General features: G+C 45.0%; 1 protein-coding gene across 2 annotated transcripts in view; it reads right to left on the reverse strand.

Annotated features, from left to right (window-relative positions):
* Positions 1 to 10,740, reverse strand: part of GABBR2 (gamma-aminobutyric acid type B receptor subunit 2) — a 490,383-nt gene extending 479,643 nt beyond the window's left edge. The window contains exons 1-2 of one of the 2 annotated variants that reach the window (XM_071804339.1): positions 10,655 to 10,740; positions 9,521 to 10,069 (exon numbers count right to left, since the gene is read on the reverse strand). In XM_071804339.1, coding sequence (XP_071660440.1) covers positions 9,521 to 9,835 — 315 coding nt within the window. In that variant the 5' untranslated portion in view covers positions 9,836 to 10,069; positions 10,655 to 10,740. Of the gene's footprint in view, positions 1 to 9,520; positions 10,586 to 10,654 lie in introns of those variants that run through there. The other variant, XM_065832356.2, reaches the window with a different exon arrangement.
* Positions 10,741 to 15,852: the final 5,112 nt, after the last annotated feature.

A 15,852-nucleotide genomic window follows, 5' to 3' on the forward strand; every position in this document is an offset into this window, starting at 1 on the left:
TGTAATGGGTGAAAAAACGATTTCTAATAATATCAAACTTTTGAACATATTGGTCAAGGAAAGCACACTTCCAACCCTTCAGTAAACTATTCCCTTAAAATGAAATACCCTTTATTAGGTCAGCTGGAAAGAGCTGTTTGATGCTGTAACTGCACCAAGGGCTTCTACTGACATTGAGATAACACTTCCTGATACCCACCAGTGACATAATTGTGCCAGTTGTGTAGACCTGCCCTGAGTAACAAGGCCCTAGGGACACAGTACTCCCACCGTGTCACTCCTTTTGTTTACATCATACAAGCTGTTATTTTTGCCAAGGTCAAACATACAACTTCGAGATATGTGTTAATTACAAAAACGACTATTTTTTGAATGACTGTTCTTTTTAAAAATACCCGTACCTTGCGTATTTCTCAACTACAAGATCTTTGAGATGCAATACTCTTATTCTAAAAGTTATTTAATTCTGATAATACTGCACTGATCCTGAAAGGATCTGTATCCCAAAGGCTGAACAAAATCTGCATTTTATTCCACCAGGCAATTCAAAACTTTAAAGCAAGTAACTATGAATGCCTTTGGTCTTAATTAAAAGTGGCAATTCTAGGTCTCCCCTCATAGCAGCACGTTGCATTTTCATAGGTGGGCTGGCTTTCTAAAGTGCTGAGCATTCAGCAATTCCCACTGATGTTGACAGAAAATGCAAATCACTCAGTGCTTTTGGAAAGCAAATCTTCAGTTCAGGGACATAACTTGAAACTCTTTTTTTTTGTTGTTTTTTAGGGGAAAAAATAAAAGGCGATCTGGAGCTGATAGCATTAGCATTCTTCACAGCAAGAAATTAGGAGTGGAAGGGAGCTTTCTCTACATAGTGGTAGCTATTGCTATTGAATTTCTTTTACTACATTGCACAAAATCTTCCTGCCACTAGCACATCCCTCTATGCTGGATTCTCACCAACAACATGGAATTTCATACTGCTTTTAGTTTTTAGAAAGGAAGAAAGTGGAAGGGGCAAAAAAAGAGAAAGTTGGCTCTCTATCTTGGTCAACCTCCTGTAAATTATTAATATTTAGGGCTCTCTGAATTCACAGGGGAGAGGGGAAGGCAAAACCCAAGGTGCTTTTATAGAACTATAAAACTACATGAAATACCCCACAGAAATGCAGAACTTAATATTTTTATACTATATGTGTACATTAAAATATCTCTATATGATGCTGTTAAGACACACACGAGTGCATGTCTGATAATCACAATGCTTGAAAAATGTTATGTGTTCAATTTTGTACCACACTAATTGTTAATCTTTTAAAAACTGTGACTTTATATAGAGAGAGTAAAAATTGTAAAGATACGTGTTCTTTGCTAGAGAAAACATCAAATTCCCTGTGAAAGCAGGAGCAGTAAACAGTGGAAAGGAAGTTAATTAACATCCCAAAAGGGACTTCTTGCTACTTCTCCCTGGAGGTTTTGGATGTAAAATGGTTACTTAGACACCTATTGTGTGTATGAATCTTCACATAATTCTGTAGTTCAGTGAAGATGCAGCAGAAGCTGAGGGCCACCATAGGCAAATGGTAAACTGAAATACATAATGACTTTAAGGAAACAAACGATTGAACAAGTATATTATTTTAAAGATATAAGGCAGTGTTTCTTTAATCAAAAAACCTGAAATTCTGGAAATAACTTAACCAGACAGACAGACGAGCTCCTCTAATGGGGATTACGGCAAAATGGTCTTACAAAAAAGGTGCATGTAGAGAAGAACATGGGGTTCAGCCAAGAATTCAAAAGATATTTTGCAAAACCGGCTACTCAGTGAAGGAGCACACGAATCCAGCAGACCCGTCGTGCCAAGAAGCAAGCTAACAAGGCTTTCACTTCTGGTCAGGGACAATCTTTAGAAGGCAAGAAAATCAGATTCCAGCAGGATCTGATCGATCAGACTCCTTCATACAAGGCTGGATCCCCTGGATAGCCATAAAAAGCTGGAAAGCCTTAATCACCCCGCACAGCCCACCTTGCCAGTGATTTCCCAGCTCTGCAGCCAAGAGGGCATCGCAGGGACAGTGGAACACGCAGGAGCTGAGAGCTGCTACTCACAGCATCAGCAGTTACAGGGTCAGCAGAGTTTAAGCTGGAAATAGCAGTGGACTTTTAAAGGGATTTCAAGCCAATCGGAGAGAAAAGTTTTCCAGGAAGGAGGATTTGGGGGGATCCTGAAGATTGGAGGGCTTTCGAAAATACATAATCTAGTTCATAGTGGGGCAGGTAGAAATCCCTACATGAAATATACGGCCTATATTGTAAGAGCTGGATAATCCTAATGGTCCTCTGATCTTAATAGTCATTAATTATTTAAGAGAAGCATAATGGCCATAGTAGGAAACCTATGTTTTCTAATCCTATCCCTCAAACTTGTGATGTTCACTTTAAAGCAATTAGTCCATTATCTGGGCCTTCATCTCTCAGAAGCCTCAGTAACAATTTGGACAGCCTTGCTGAATTAGCCCTTGTATTCTATGCTCTTTATTACTATTATTTTCAGAGTGAAGGTGGATATTTGCCTTTAATTTGTTAGCCTTCATTTTCATGTTCGAGAATACTTATGTGGAAAATACTACAGGTAAAATTGTCAGAACTAAAGGCCAATGATAATGAAAAGCTATCAGCATAGAAATTGGACATCAATCACCAACTTGGCAATAAGGTTACATGGCTATTACATCACAAGGGAAAAAAAAAAAAAAGAGAGAAAAATAAAAAGTGTATCCTCTGCAAATAGAGGAATCCTTGCCTAGGAAAGAAAACTCTGTCATCCCACAAGTGTAAGTGGTATGGCAAAGGGAGACACAGCATGACCAAAAATATATTCCAGCTATTCTTAGGGACACTGCCTTCTTTAAGTCAGAGTGATGCTGTGGCTGAACCAGTTTGCTTCAGGAGTCAGGCTACTGGTCCATTAATGCTGGAGCCAGGGGACCAGAAAGGTACTGCAAACCTCCCTTTAGGTCTGCTAGACCTACAAATCAGAGAACAGTGCATCTGGCTTCCAGAAAGCTTCAAGGTCTGTCACCAATTTAGTTCCAGGATTCCTAGTACAAAAATAAATTCAAAAAAATGTGATGTATGTGCACTGTACCCTCTCAGCTTGGAAGCCCACAGCCTGACATAGAGCTTCTGGACTATATGGCGCTGCTGCGTATCAACACACATCTCCACAGGACTGAGTCACACAAGTGCTGACTGGCCTCAATGTACCTCTCTGCTCACCCCAGCTGCTCCAAAAACTATTTGAGACAAAATGGATCATGGAGGATTTTCCTCTGTTAACTTGCACCACTTGATTCTCTGAGCCAGACCTCCATATGCAATGGTTCATCTCTCCCTAAGTAAAAATATCTTCTACCCTGCAACAGCAAAGACCTCCACTTGAGTTTCATGAAAAAGTTGTTTGGCTCCCAGCTTCTGCATTTTGCTCAAATGCATTGTTATTTCACCATCCACCATTAAAAAGTCCATAAAGCAATGAAACTGAAAGCAAACGACAGAGCTTGAGACACGCATGCACCACCATGCTCAGATCATTACTGTGAGATAGCGTTTTGTAGCCTTGACATGCAATGCTATTTATGCTGTCATCCCAAATAGTTAAGTGTATGTAATTAGAACAATATAAATATTACACTGACAACTTGTTGTGTGAGTCTCGTCATTAAATCTCTCGCTCCTGGCTCCTTCTTCTCCCTTTTCCTATCGCAAATATTTTCTTCACAGTTACCACCAGGATATTACACCCCATCTTTTCCAGAAACTTGAGTAATTCACTCTGGTTGATAACCATATCAGAGGATAGAACCTTCCCCCTCTTTCTTCAAATGGACTTCCTGGACTTATCCAAAAAAATAACTTTTCCCTGCTGATGGTGTGTGTTTGGCATTTGAATCAAAAGATTCTGCTACAGTGTGTTTTGCAGTATGCATAGGATAAGTTATACAGGAAATTGCAAGACACATGCCAGAAAGTGATACATTGGCTTTAATCTCTTTGCAGAGATAGAGGATATACATTCTGCAGGTCTGGGATCTGCACCCAGAGGAGTGGGTGCAGTGAACACATGATTTCTCTCCTCTCCCCACCCACATCTTAGCATCAGCAGAGAAACCAGCATAGAATTAACATAAACACTTAACTTCTGGATTATTCCCAAGTTTACAAAACTCTAGAGCAAAAGGAGGGTATGGCACAAATGGAACCGTATTACGCAAAAGTCAAAGGGCACACTGACTATTTGAAGAAGTATGTCCCTTCCAAGCAGAACATTGCCAGCAGAGCAGACAGAGTAGACGGTGAACGTCATCCATACACACAGCGTATTGCATTTTAATGCTACTCTTTACATATCAGACAGCACAAGTACTTGGTAATATTTAAATGTAAGAAGTGACCCAACCACTTCAACATATGCTAGACACAAGCTCATGAGATGATACAAGAATAAACATCTGCTGTAAATGGGGCCCACTTTTAGACCCTGACATGTATTCAGTGGACTGGTACTCTTACATGACCACGACAACATCTCTCCCATTTTGAGCACTACTTTAAAAAGCAAAGCAAGGCTCCAGACAATTCAGGACTCAGAGCATTCACAAGCGTGTCAGGGATCACCCCCCAGAGTCCCAACTTGGTTTTGGTGCACCATACCTCCCCATGCAAACCCAGCTGCTGCTGGAGTGACTTGAATCTGCGCCTCCTAAGACAACTGGTCTAACCTGCACATGGTGTGATTTTGTTCTGGAGGGGTGCGCTTGCTCACTTCTGTCAGGGCAGAGTTTGTCAGATGGCAACCAGTAGCTCTTTGTCACTCTCTGACAACCACCAGGTGCTACTGAACACTGAGCTCCATTGCTCCTGGATAGACACCTTATTGCACCACTGACACCAACCTGCTCTCCTGTTTCCAGAATATAATCCCCATCCTTAGTAAGAGTAAATGTGACTCTTACTTCAGCTTGCAGGAACAAGACATGGGTCGACTTTGTCGACAACACTAATGACTGGACTTTCCAGAAATGGCGTCTTTATTTGCAGGCTGAGTGTCTTTTTAAACTTAGAATAGCTGGTAGGAATGATCAAGAGTGGTGCACAGCCTGTACAACTTTCTTAAACTTTGAGGGGGGAGGGTTTCACTGAAAATACAGATTTTTTTTCTTTTTTTAGTAAAAGAAGAAAATAAAGAGAAGGTCTATTTATAATATGCCTATACTGTAACTTCCTGTCAGATAAACTAAACAAGGCACTTTCTACTGAATTAAAGGAGTGGGCAAGTATGTATTAAATATCAATAAGTTCATATTTTACTTCAGATTTCATGGAACATGTGCATTTTCCAGAGCTCACCCTTCTATGCCAACCTTCTATTTCAAAGTATTAGTATTATTAAACAAATATGAGATTATATCAGAATTATCACACACTACTTGTAGTAGTTAGAGAAAATTAAATAATCTCATCCCCATAGTATGAATAGTCTTCCCTCTTTGTGATAATAAACCCCACTCACTTCTGGAAGGTATTTTTTCAGCTTTTCAAGACTCATTTTGATCTTCAGAAACAAGTGACAGAACTTGCCTGCACAGCTTTCTTGACTATACATGTTTAGATTCAAAACAATATCAGCCTCTCTGTGCACCACTTGCAGCACTGCTCCTAAAAGAAATCAGAAAATAAATGCCATCTTCAAGGGAAGATGTCCAGATGTAGAAAGGCAAATATACAACTTCCATTAAAGTCCTTGTATTCTTCCATTATGCCTCTTCCTCTAGATTCTGCATGGTCAGTTTTTGCCTCATGCAAATTAAATACAGTTGAAACTGATAATATTGTGTACTAGAACATTGAATTGCTTTATTTTAGGGTTATTCTGCCTTTTTTCCCCTCCAATAGTTGTCTGTCAGAGTGCTTAAGCAGAAATCCTCTTTCCCGATTTCCATGAAGTTGTGAACTCCATCTAGTGTATCCAGAGCTTCTTACTTCATTATTTTGCAAAACATTTATTTGCATTTTTGACCAACTAAAGTTATAATCACAGGGATGGGGAAAAAGAAGAAATATTATATTGCTGTTATTGATCCAAAGCCATAAACTATCAAGCACCCTTAACTTCTAGGAGCTGGTCCAAGGGCCGTTGGAATCAGTGAATTACTGCCATTAATTTCAATGGGTTTTGGATGAGGCTCTTTACAGATGATCACTTGATAAATTCTCTAGCTTCTAAAATAACGCTATTATGAAATTTTCCCTAAGAGTCTCATCTAGAGTTTGCTCCTCCTCTCATTGAAATGAACAGCACAAATTAAAGTCACTATTAGGAACCAGAGTTCTGCAAATGCCTACACCTGAGCTTTGTTGTATTGACTGAGCCCAAATAGATTAAGGCATGCCCAGGGGGTCGCAAAACAGAGTTCACCAGACCGGATCAGGACTGAACTCCAAATACATTTAACCACCAAAAATACACAAGACAGAAGCCTCCACATTTTTATATACTTGCTGTGATCTGTGGTCATGTTTTGTTACAAAGATGTAATTCACACAACTGCTTGAGACATAGACTAGGGATTGTATTTAAGTGCTTAATTCAGTTTAAATGCTTTGAAAAACACTAGGGCTGCTTCTCATGTCGTCAAAGGCCAGTGAATTCAAGAGCTGACACATAATAGCCTAACTTAGAAAGCACATCGCACTTCTTCAGATGGTTGATCAGAAAGAAAAGGCACTATAATGCTTCATTATACAAATCTGAAATATCAAGCAAAACAAAATGCTGAGTTCAATCCTCACAGAAAACTACCTGAATGCATAATAAAAAAAAAAATCCAATGTTTGTTTTCATTATTATGTTTCATGACCTTTTAAAGAGAAAATATTACACGAAATTGCAATACAAACATCAGATTGCAACAATGAGAGATTTTGGAAAGATGTGAGGAAGAATATATGAGTTTCTGAATCACTGCCATACATTTCCTAAGCATTATAAATATACTACAATTATTTCTCAAGCTATTAAAATATCCCATGTGTTCAAGGCTCCACATTCTCTTTTCAAGAGCCAACAATGTCACAAGCACCACCTGCAAAGCCCTGAGAGAAAGAACGACTCCCTAGTCTGTGATTATGCAATGATAAAGATCCAGGCCCTTCAGGCATATCTATTTATTGGCAACCTCGGAAAATAGGCTGAGGACCAAGTGGGCATGATGAGCCATCTATCCTTCTGCTTACGGTAACTGCACTGAAGGAATAAGGTAATGTCTGAAGCGAATGAAAAAGTTTGCACTGCCATTATGTATTTAACAGCTATCCCAGCCATTAGTCTATTCCATTTTGGTGCAGTCAGTCTAGTGCTTTTCATGAACACTATGTTATTTACTTGTCACTATTAAGCATGCAATAGTGATCCAACCGAACTTCAAATATATGCATTCACCTGACTTAGCATTCCATAACCATCCATTTATTAATTGCTTAAAAGCATTCAAAGCTACAGAGCAAACTGGCAACATGACCCTGATTCTTTGCATCCCTAGAGTACAAAACAGTAAAAATGTACTTTTTAAGAAACCGATACTCAGTCCAGAACAAATAGGGCATTTTTTTCCTGAATATTTTAACTACCTTGTTCAGAACCCCAAATCTGGAGAACTTCAAAATATTTTGTCTGCAATGAAGTGCAGCACCTTATTGATTATGGTGCTACTGTATGAAGAAGGAAGATCTCGCCTAGGCTTCTCTACTTCCTATGCATGTGTTATATTTGTAACAATTTCATCTAAGGTAAAGATTTAAATAGAATAATGGAATGGAAACAGGATTAGGAGAACTGTGACTTTCTTCTAACGAGCACCTCACTTTATGAAACAGGTAATGCCATTCAGAAAATCCCCCACAATTCTTTTTATTATGATTGCAGAGTTCCCTGAGATTCATTTTTTTAAGGAAACGAACAGCTACTCTAGGCTGATCTCGCCTGTATTCCCTTTGAATATCTCATTCTTGTTCACGAAACGCAACACGATGGCAGCATGCTTTCTCCCAAATTACCGCTTCAGCACTATTGCCCTCCATGCATTTTTGCTAAGAGATATCTGAAAAAAAAAAAATAAACTACGACAAATGTATGTCAATAAAAAGCAGCCACGCTAGAAGGAGAGGCTTTTGCAATAATTTTGGGGATGGAGACACTGTCACAAAGCAGTACAGCCTGTCACTGCTACTCTCAGCTGGCTCCCCCCGGATCTCAAGAATCGAAGCGGAGAGGAGAGGGGCTTCCTTAAATCATAGCCAGGAAAATTTTCAGTAGTCGCTTGCTTTGCCGGGGGTTGTCTTGGAAATGAGCCCCGACACCAGCATTACACAAGAAACGGCTGCCATCTTCAGGAAAACCTCGACGTTGAAGCAGCACGTACCCTCCGCAAACACCCGCGTATTGAAGTTGTGACCAAAACCAAATGCAGTTGTGAGTGGTTGGCGGTGGGAACCCACTTAACCAAGCCCTTGCCTCGCTCCCTGCTTCTCTCTCTACCAAGTGAAGATGTTTCCCAGCGCAGCTCCGCGCAGGGCTCCTCTCCCAGCCCGGCCCGTCCGCCGGCCCCAGGCAGCGCTCCGATGCCGGGCACCTCTCAAGCATCCCTCCGCGCTGCCGGGCGCTACGCGGGGAGAGGGACTGCAAATTTAACTCTTTGCGAGAAGCATCTCCGCGCCCCGGTGCATCTCGCCTGAGCCCCACCGCGGCCCACCGCGCACCCCAAGGGCGGGCGTCCAGCTGCTCCCGCCGTCCCAGCCGGAGGAGAGGGAGACCCGGCGAAATCCTGCCAGAGCCTCCCCACGTCCTCCTGCGGCCGCTGCCCTTCGCGTCCCGGCGGTGCATGGCATAAATCGAGATAGCAGCGTGTGCCCGGCGGCGGGGAAGGGGAGTAAAGTGGCCGGCGTGCATCTGTTGCTGAACGGGCAGCGGCTGGGAGAGCGATGTGGTCGCAGCTTTGCTGGGCGAAGGAGCGCCAGCGAGAGGCAGCCGCGTATGTGGGTGCCAAGGGCAGCGCATCCCAGCCGCCACCAGACATCTCCCACACACGGGCACCCTCCCGCGCCCACCCCCGCGCTGCAAGCGGCCCCTGCCGCGCCGGGCAGGGGCGCCCGAGGGGCGAGCGGCGGGGCGAGCACCGGCTGCTGGGGGAGCCGCTCCGGATATGCGGGGCGAGCAGAGTACGGCCCGCCAGCTCCAGTTCCTCTCCCTCCACCGCCGGTCCCTCCACATCCACCGGCGGCTTGCGGCGCCGGGCCAGCAGAGCGGGCTCGGAGGTGCCCGCGCACGGCTCCGCCGGCAGCGACAGCCCCGGCTCGGGCGTCCGCGCTGCCCTTGCGCCCCGCCGCCCGCAGTGCCCCGGGACTGGGCGGCGGCGCCTCCTCCCCCTGCGCCCGGCGGTACGGGGCCCGCGGCGGTCCCTACCTCCGTGTCGTACAGCCGCAGGTCCAGGAAATACGGGTTGAGAAGGGACTCGTTGCGGATCTGATCCATGGCCAGCTGCACGGCGGGCAGCACTCCCCGACCGATCTTGCTCTTCTGGTCCTCCTCGGACTGGCTGAGCGGCATTAAGCCCATGATGGAGATCGGCGTGGTGGCGTTGGGGGGCAGCCCGGCCGCCCCCCGGGAGCTGCCCCGCGTCCAGCCCCAGCCCGGCGGCGCCCAGCCCAGGCACAGGAGCAGCAGTAGCATGGCAGGGTTGGAGGTGGCAGCGGCCGGTCTCCGCGGAGAAGGATGCATGCTGCTGGACAGGAGGGAGGAGGAGAACTGAGGGTGGGGGGGGACGGACAGAGCGGCGGAAGAGAGCCGAGCCCCTCAGTCCGGGCGCATCTCCCAGCGGCAGAAGCCAAGGCGGGAGGGAAAGAGCCGCCTCTCTCTGCTTCCTCGGGAGCCTCGGGGTCTCCACTGCCTTCTCCCCTTCCCCTGGCAATAATCCTTCTGGCAATGGCGCCTACTCCTTCCCAGGTCTGCCAGCTGCAACCACCAGGAACAATAAATAAATAAATAAACCCCCACCACGCACACACAGACACACTCCCCACCACCCTCCTCCTCGCTCCCCAGGGGCAGAGCAAGGGAGCGGGACCTGCCTCTGCTTCTCCGGCTGCTCTCCCCCCTCTCCGCTCAGGGAGGGACAGCACCTCTGAGGCGCGGAGGGGGGGCCCGAGCAGCGCTCATTGAACACCTCCCTCCTTCCCCCCTCCTCCTCCTCGAAAAGGAAAAAAAATAAAAAGGATGCTCCAGCAGAAAACGCCGAAGAGGAAAAAGCCCCCCCTAGAGCCGGGGAGGAGGGGAGCGGTGCCGAGCCGAGGCGGGGGTGCTAGTGCCGCATTCCCCGGGAGCCGGGGCAGCACAGCGGTCGCAGGCGCCCCGTGGGCCGGGCAGCCCCCGCCGCGGGCGGGAGGTGCCGCCTAGCGCCCGTCCTTCTGGTCGGGCAGAACCGCCGAGGATGGGCAGCCCGCGGCCGGGGGCAGAGCAAAGTGTGCAGCAGCGGGGCCGGGCCGGGCCGGGCCGAGCTTCCCTCACAGCATCAGCATTCAGCGCCCGTGGGTCGGGCACCTTTTCCAGGTGGAGCTCCCAATGCCAGCGCCGATGGCGGCGGGGCCGCGGGGGGGCGTTCCCGCCGCTGCCCACCCGCACAACCGGCAGGTGCCGCACGCCCCGGAGCCCGCGCTCTCCCCACGCGCGGAGGCGCGGCCGCCCCACGCGCGACCCGGCAAAGCGCGCGCGCCCGCGCGGACCCGCTCACACGCGCTGCCCCGCGCCGCCACAGCGCGCCCGCCCGCTCGCCCCCGCGCACACGCGGTTCGCGAACACGCTGCCACTCCGGCGCGGCTGCTCCGCCAGCCCCGCACACGCACAGCTCGGGCTCGGGCAACTCTGCGACAACGCGGGAGCCGGGCGCTCTGACAGAGCAGAAGTCGCGATTTTTAATTGTTTTTTGTTTGTTTGTTTGTTTTACCCCGCAGAAGGGGCGGCTGCGAAACACTAAAGCTGCAGCAGCACACTGGAGTTTCCCCGAGGGGTTGCCACAACTCTGCGAGTAGCCAGGCGCAGATGACCCCTTCTCACGCCTGTTCTCCCACCTACTTACCCCCGCATCCCACCTCTTGTCCAAGGCTTTCTGCCCCGCTCCCAGTGTGTCTCCCCACCCCCGGGAACACATCCATGCTGCTCACCCACCCAAAGACTCTTGCCCACAGCCCATCAAGGAGACCCAGGAAGCGACACAGGTCACCACACATTTCATGGCAGGTGGATCCCATGCAGACAGCATTACTGGCAAAATGCAAAGCTTTGCTTAACCCTGCCTTAGGCACCTCACTTTTTATACATTTGCATAATTTTCCTGAAGTCACTCACAGAAAACCTTTGAAGATAATTCTAATACATCTAATTTATATCACATACGTGGCAGTGACATCTATGCAATAAATTGGAAAGAATCTTCATAGGTTAATAAATTCTAAGATCATCATGACTTGACCTTGGGCTAAAAGGCCTCAATAACACTCACTGCTTTAGAGCCTTTCCCTCAGAATGACTTCCAGCCGTGTTGACTTAAAGGTATCAGTAATGAAGGGTCCACCACATCTCTGGATTAACCATTGCATTGATAAGTTTGCTAAGAGGTGTATCTCATCTTCAGTAACAATTTATCTTTTTTCCAGCTTCCAACCTCTTATTCTTATCATGTCCTCCTTACCTGAAGGGGAGACAGTGTCAGCAATCTTCTCCCATGCACATGGACTGAGATTAATCACTACATTTTGCTTTTTAATAAATAATTAGACTGACTTTCCTTCACCTCAAGGATCATTCTTGGAGGGATTTCCAAGGTATCTCTCCTTCCTCCACTTTATGTGTGAACTGGCCGTTCTGACTCTGCAACCTGTCAGCACTGGGCCACCAGCAGCAACCTCAGCATCGGCCACTTCCGAGGGCTGGGCAGGTCAGGAGAACCAGTCCCTACAGGCAAACCAGCCAGTCTGTTGTCCCCGTGCCTGCCTCTTTATGGAATCCTCTGCACTGTGTTTTGGATCCATTCTGCTTAAAAGCATGACCTCCTCCTTTGCTCCTCTGCACCGGACTTTCCATTAGGATAAATCCAACCATGTGCTTTATTTGTACGACTGACCTGTCCAGCAGTTTCTTTGTCATCCGCAAACCAGCAACTTATTTTCTTCCAGAAAACTGATTATCATGATGCCAAGAACAGATCTTCCTAGGATGCCAACAGGAACAGGTGCCATATTGATTTTGTATAATGTTATTTTTAATCAGAATTTCATATGCTAAGTGATGTTTCACCATTCTCAACCTGATCTGCAGCAGATACCAAGTTTGTCAAAATCTGTTTCACAGAAAATCATTCTTCACTGTTTGTATCCTGTATCATTCTGTGATATTCTCCAGTGCTTGGCTACCAGGACTACAGCTACTTGGATCACTTGGATTATTTCACAATATTGGCACGATATTAACACACACACTCACACTGTCTCTGGAATGTCATCAGCTTTTTCTTTTTTTTTTTTTAAGCAATTTCCCAGCTTTTAAGAACTCAGTCTGAAAGAAAGCTTGAGTCCAAGTTATATGGTACAAAAGGATTAATACCTTGAATATTACTAACAACTGCTTGATATCCTTTTGTGTTACCGATGCAGCAGCAAACATGCTTGTATTATTTTAAGCATCAAATGCACCTCCTTGCTTCTTTCCAAGCACAGGTTGGAAAGAATTATTGCACAGTTCCACTCAGCATAAAACTTGAGGTTGGTCCTCACATGGGAGGCTCAGCCCAGCTGCTGGCAGTGCCCACACTGCCCACCAGAAAGTCAAGTGCAGGGGAGCTGGGTCAAGAAAACACACCTAGGAAGTGCCATGTCATGGAGCTAGCACCATGGGATACAAAAACAGTTCCAAAATCAGGCCCAGGAAAACAAGATTTACCACCATTTGTCCAGAAACCTAAGGCAGACTTTTCAGAGGTGATCTCTGATGATACCTTCCTCATTTTTGGGGCGCTTGGCAGGAGATCCTTTCTATGCATCATTCTGTGCATCATTCTGCCTGTAATGTGAGTTTGGGGTGACTGTTCATCCATCTGAGCATTTCTGGTGTGAAGGTGACCACCTTTGGTCAAATGAATCCCAGCTCTTGTGCCTGAACTGCAGAAGGCTGGAGTATTGCTGGGTATCATTTACACCAAGCAAAGCTACACTTCAAATTAGAGTATTTAATAATGTGGTACTTCTGACCTCAATCTTTTTGTCACTGCATTTCCTGTCAGTAAGACTAGGGTGCTCTTCCTTTGTGCTTATACTGTGAAGACAGAATGATAAATATTTGGGAAGCACTAAGACACTGTAATATCCAAGTTCCTTTAAAAGAAAAGGCTAGGAAAATAACCTTTATTTTTCAGGCTAGGGATTTACTATGGGGAAGTAAATAAGGCCATATATTGAACAATGAGGATTAGGCAAAGTAAGCCTCTCAAAATCCTTCCTGTATACTCACTGAGGCATGACAAAGACAGTTTCCATATCTTTTGCAAAAAAGCAGGGAATATAATGCAAAAAACTCATGTTATTAAAGGCAATAGTCCAATAGATGCACTGAGGCTAAATTTAGATTTAACAAAGAACTATATTTCTGAAACTTTCAAATATTCCATTTGCAATACTATCCAAAATTTCCATATTGTATGCTTATAAGTTTTCAACATGATGTATACATGTATTTTGTAAAACCTGCTTCTTTCCAATTCTCAGCACTGAGAAATGTCTTCTTTCATAGGTACTATCCTTTGTTTATGCATAACAGATGCCCAGGTAACAGCTTATTTTAAATAAAAAGAGGCCTAATGGAGAATTGCACCAAACTGCTTATTAGATCGTGTCAGACACAGCTGACTTTTTTTTTTTTTTTTTTTTTTTTCCCTTAGAAATCCCTAGTATGTTTTGCTACCATGAAATCAGTAAAGTGCATCCCCTGGGATTAAATCTTCTAAAGCGGCACACAGCCTTTATCCGTCATGCAAAAAGGCTTTATGTTCTTATTTGGGGGTCTACACCAGACACCCTCTGTACATGTTTATTCCTTGTTGGCTAAAATATCAGTTCATGAGAATTGTAAATAGAGCTCTTTGCTCAAAAAATCAAATGTTACTTTCTTCCCAGCATTTTACCCAGTCACTTCAGCATTTCAATTTTGTGAATCCCTTGGCTATTTTTCAGTAAAACCAGTCATGTCCAATATCTTCCTGCTAATGATAATTTCCAATTTCTCTCAGTTGCTATTAAGTCTTCTCACAGTCTATGCACAGTTAACATCTTTCGTTCTTTATATATTCTTTATATTTGATTATCACAGAGTACCTAATTCATGAATTTGAAGTCTAAGTATCTGTACTGGTATGACTGCCTTGACTACTTTTTCTTCAGCTGCAAGCTAAATACCTTCAGAGCACAGATAAGTTCAAGAAACCTAGAAAACTGATTTTTCCCTTACCACCAAGGAATTGCATCTGCTGCAAGTCCTCTCCCCTGCTGGGAGATGATCTGCTGCTTCATGAAATGTCACGCTACCTAACAGGCCAATGAGTCACTTCGCGCATCTTCCATCTTCTTTCTTCTTGTTTTTGGAATTTGGAGAAGTCACTGAGAAAGTCCTGCTCTGTTTTTGTCTCCAGCTCCCTCTGGAAATCCTGGAAGCCTCTAAAAGTATGTCATCTACAGCCACTAGTCTAAATAGGCTTTCTCTATTCATATAAATGTCAGTGAGTGATGGATTGAAAAAAAAACCAAACTAAAACCGTTGAGCTAGGCATAGTAATTTTAGTACTGCATATACATACATAATTGTTTTCCTCCGTAAATGGGAAGTGGAAGAATACTGCAGTGCTTTAATTCAAAGACAGCTATTGCTCTTGCAGCCAACTGCTAGCACCCTGACAGAACAGGGGGAGCTCTGCTATCACTCTCTTCCCTCTCTCCCAAGGACTTTCCCACCTACCTCAGCTAACTTGCTAGCACAGTCAAAATGTTGTCTTTGTTACGAGCCTATACAGCATGCTCAGACACTGCCAAAAAACCCCGCAGCTGCACGGGTGTATGCACAACTGCATGATCCTAACCCTGCAGTCCTGACATCTTGATTGCTACATCTTTATGTCAGCGTATCAGAACAAAGCTCAATTTCAAATTAGTCTCTCAGTCTAAAGGCTTTAAGACAGACAAATGAAATTAAAAGAACATCAGTTTTTTACTTACCAACCCAGCGGTATCACTGCCCCTGTTTTCATACATGGGGAATAGAGGCACAATCCCATCAGTCCTGGTGTTACCAACCAACATGAATTTCACCTTCCAGTAAATCCTATAACTTCCTATAACTAAAATTGAACACAGTTTGAGTCTTTGTTTCAGCTGAGCTAACAAGAAATCCTGCCTCCAATTCATGTTGACCGATGCATATACAGTGATGAGTGCTGCTCTAAGTGTTTGTGCAAGCTCTAACAATGCTCTACCATAATGATTCAGCCAAGAGTGCACATATAGAGGTTTTAGAAAAAGGTTCATGTATTGCCTTCTGTTGAAGTGAAAATCCAATAAGTTCTAGCCCATGTCAAAGATCCACAATGTTTAAACACAAGGAGAATGGTAGAAGAATAAAAGAAAAAAAACAGCAAGTTACCTGATGAGATCTAAGAAATATGGTAATTAGACACCAGACTGCATTGCATTTTTTTTAGT

This window comes from Patagioenas fasciata, chromosome 2 (genome assembly GCF_037038585.1).
Source record: "Patagioenas fasciata isolate bPatFas1 chromosome 2, bPatFas1.hap1, whole genome shotgun sequence".
NCBI lineage: Eukaryota > Metazoa > Chordata > Aves > Columbiformes > Columbidae > Patagioenas > Patagioenas fasciata.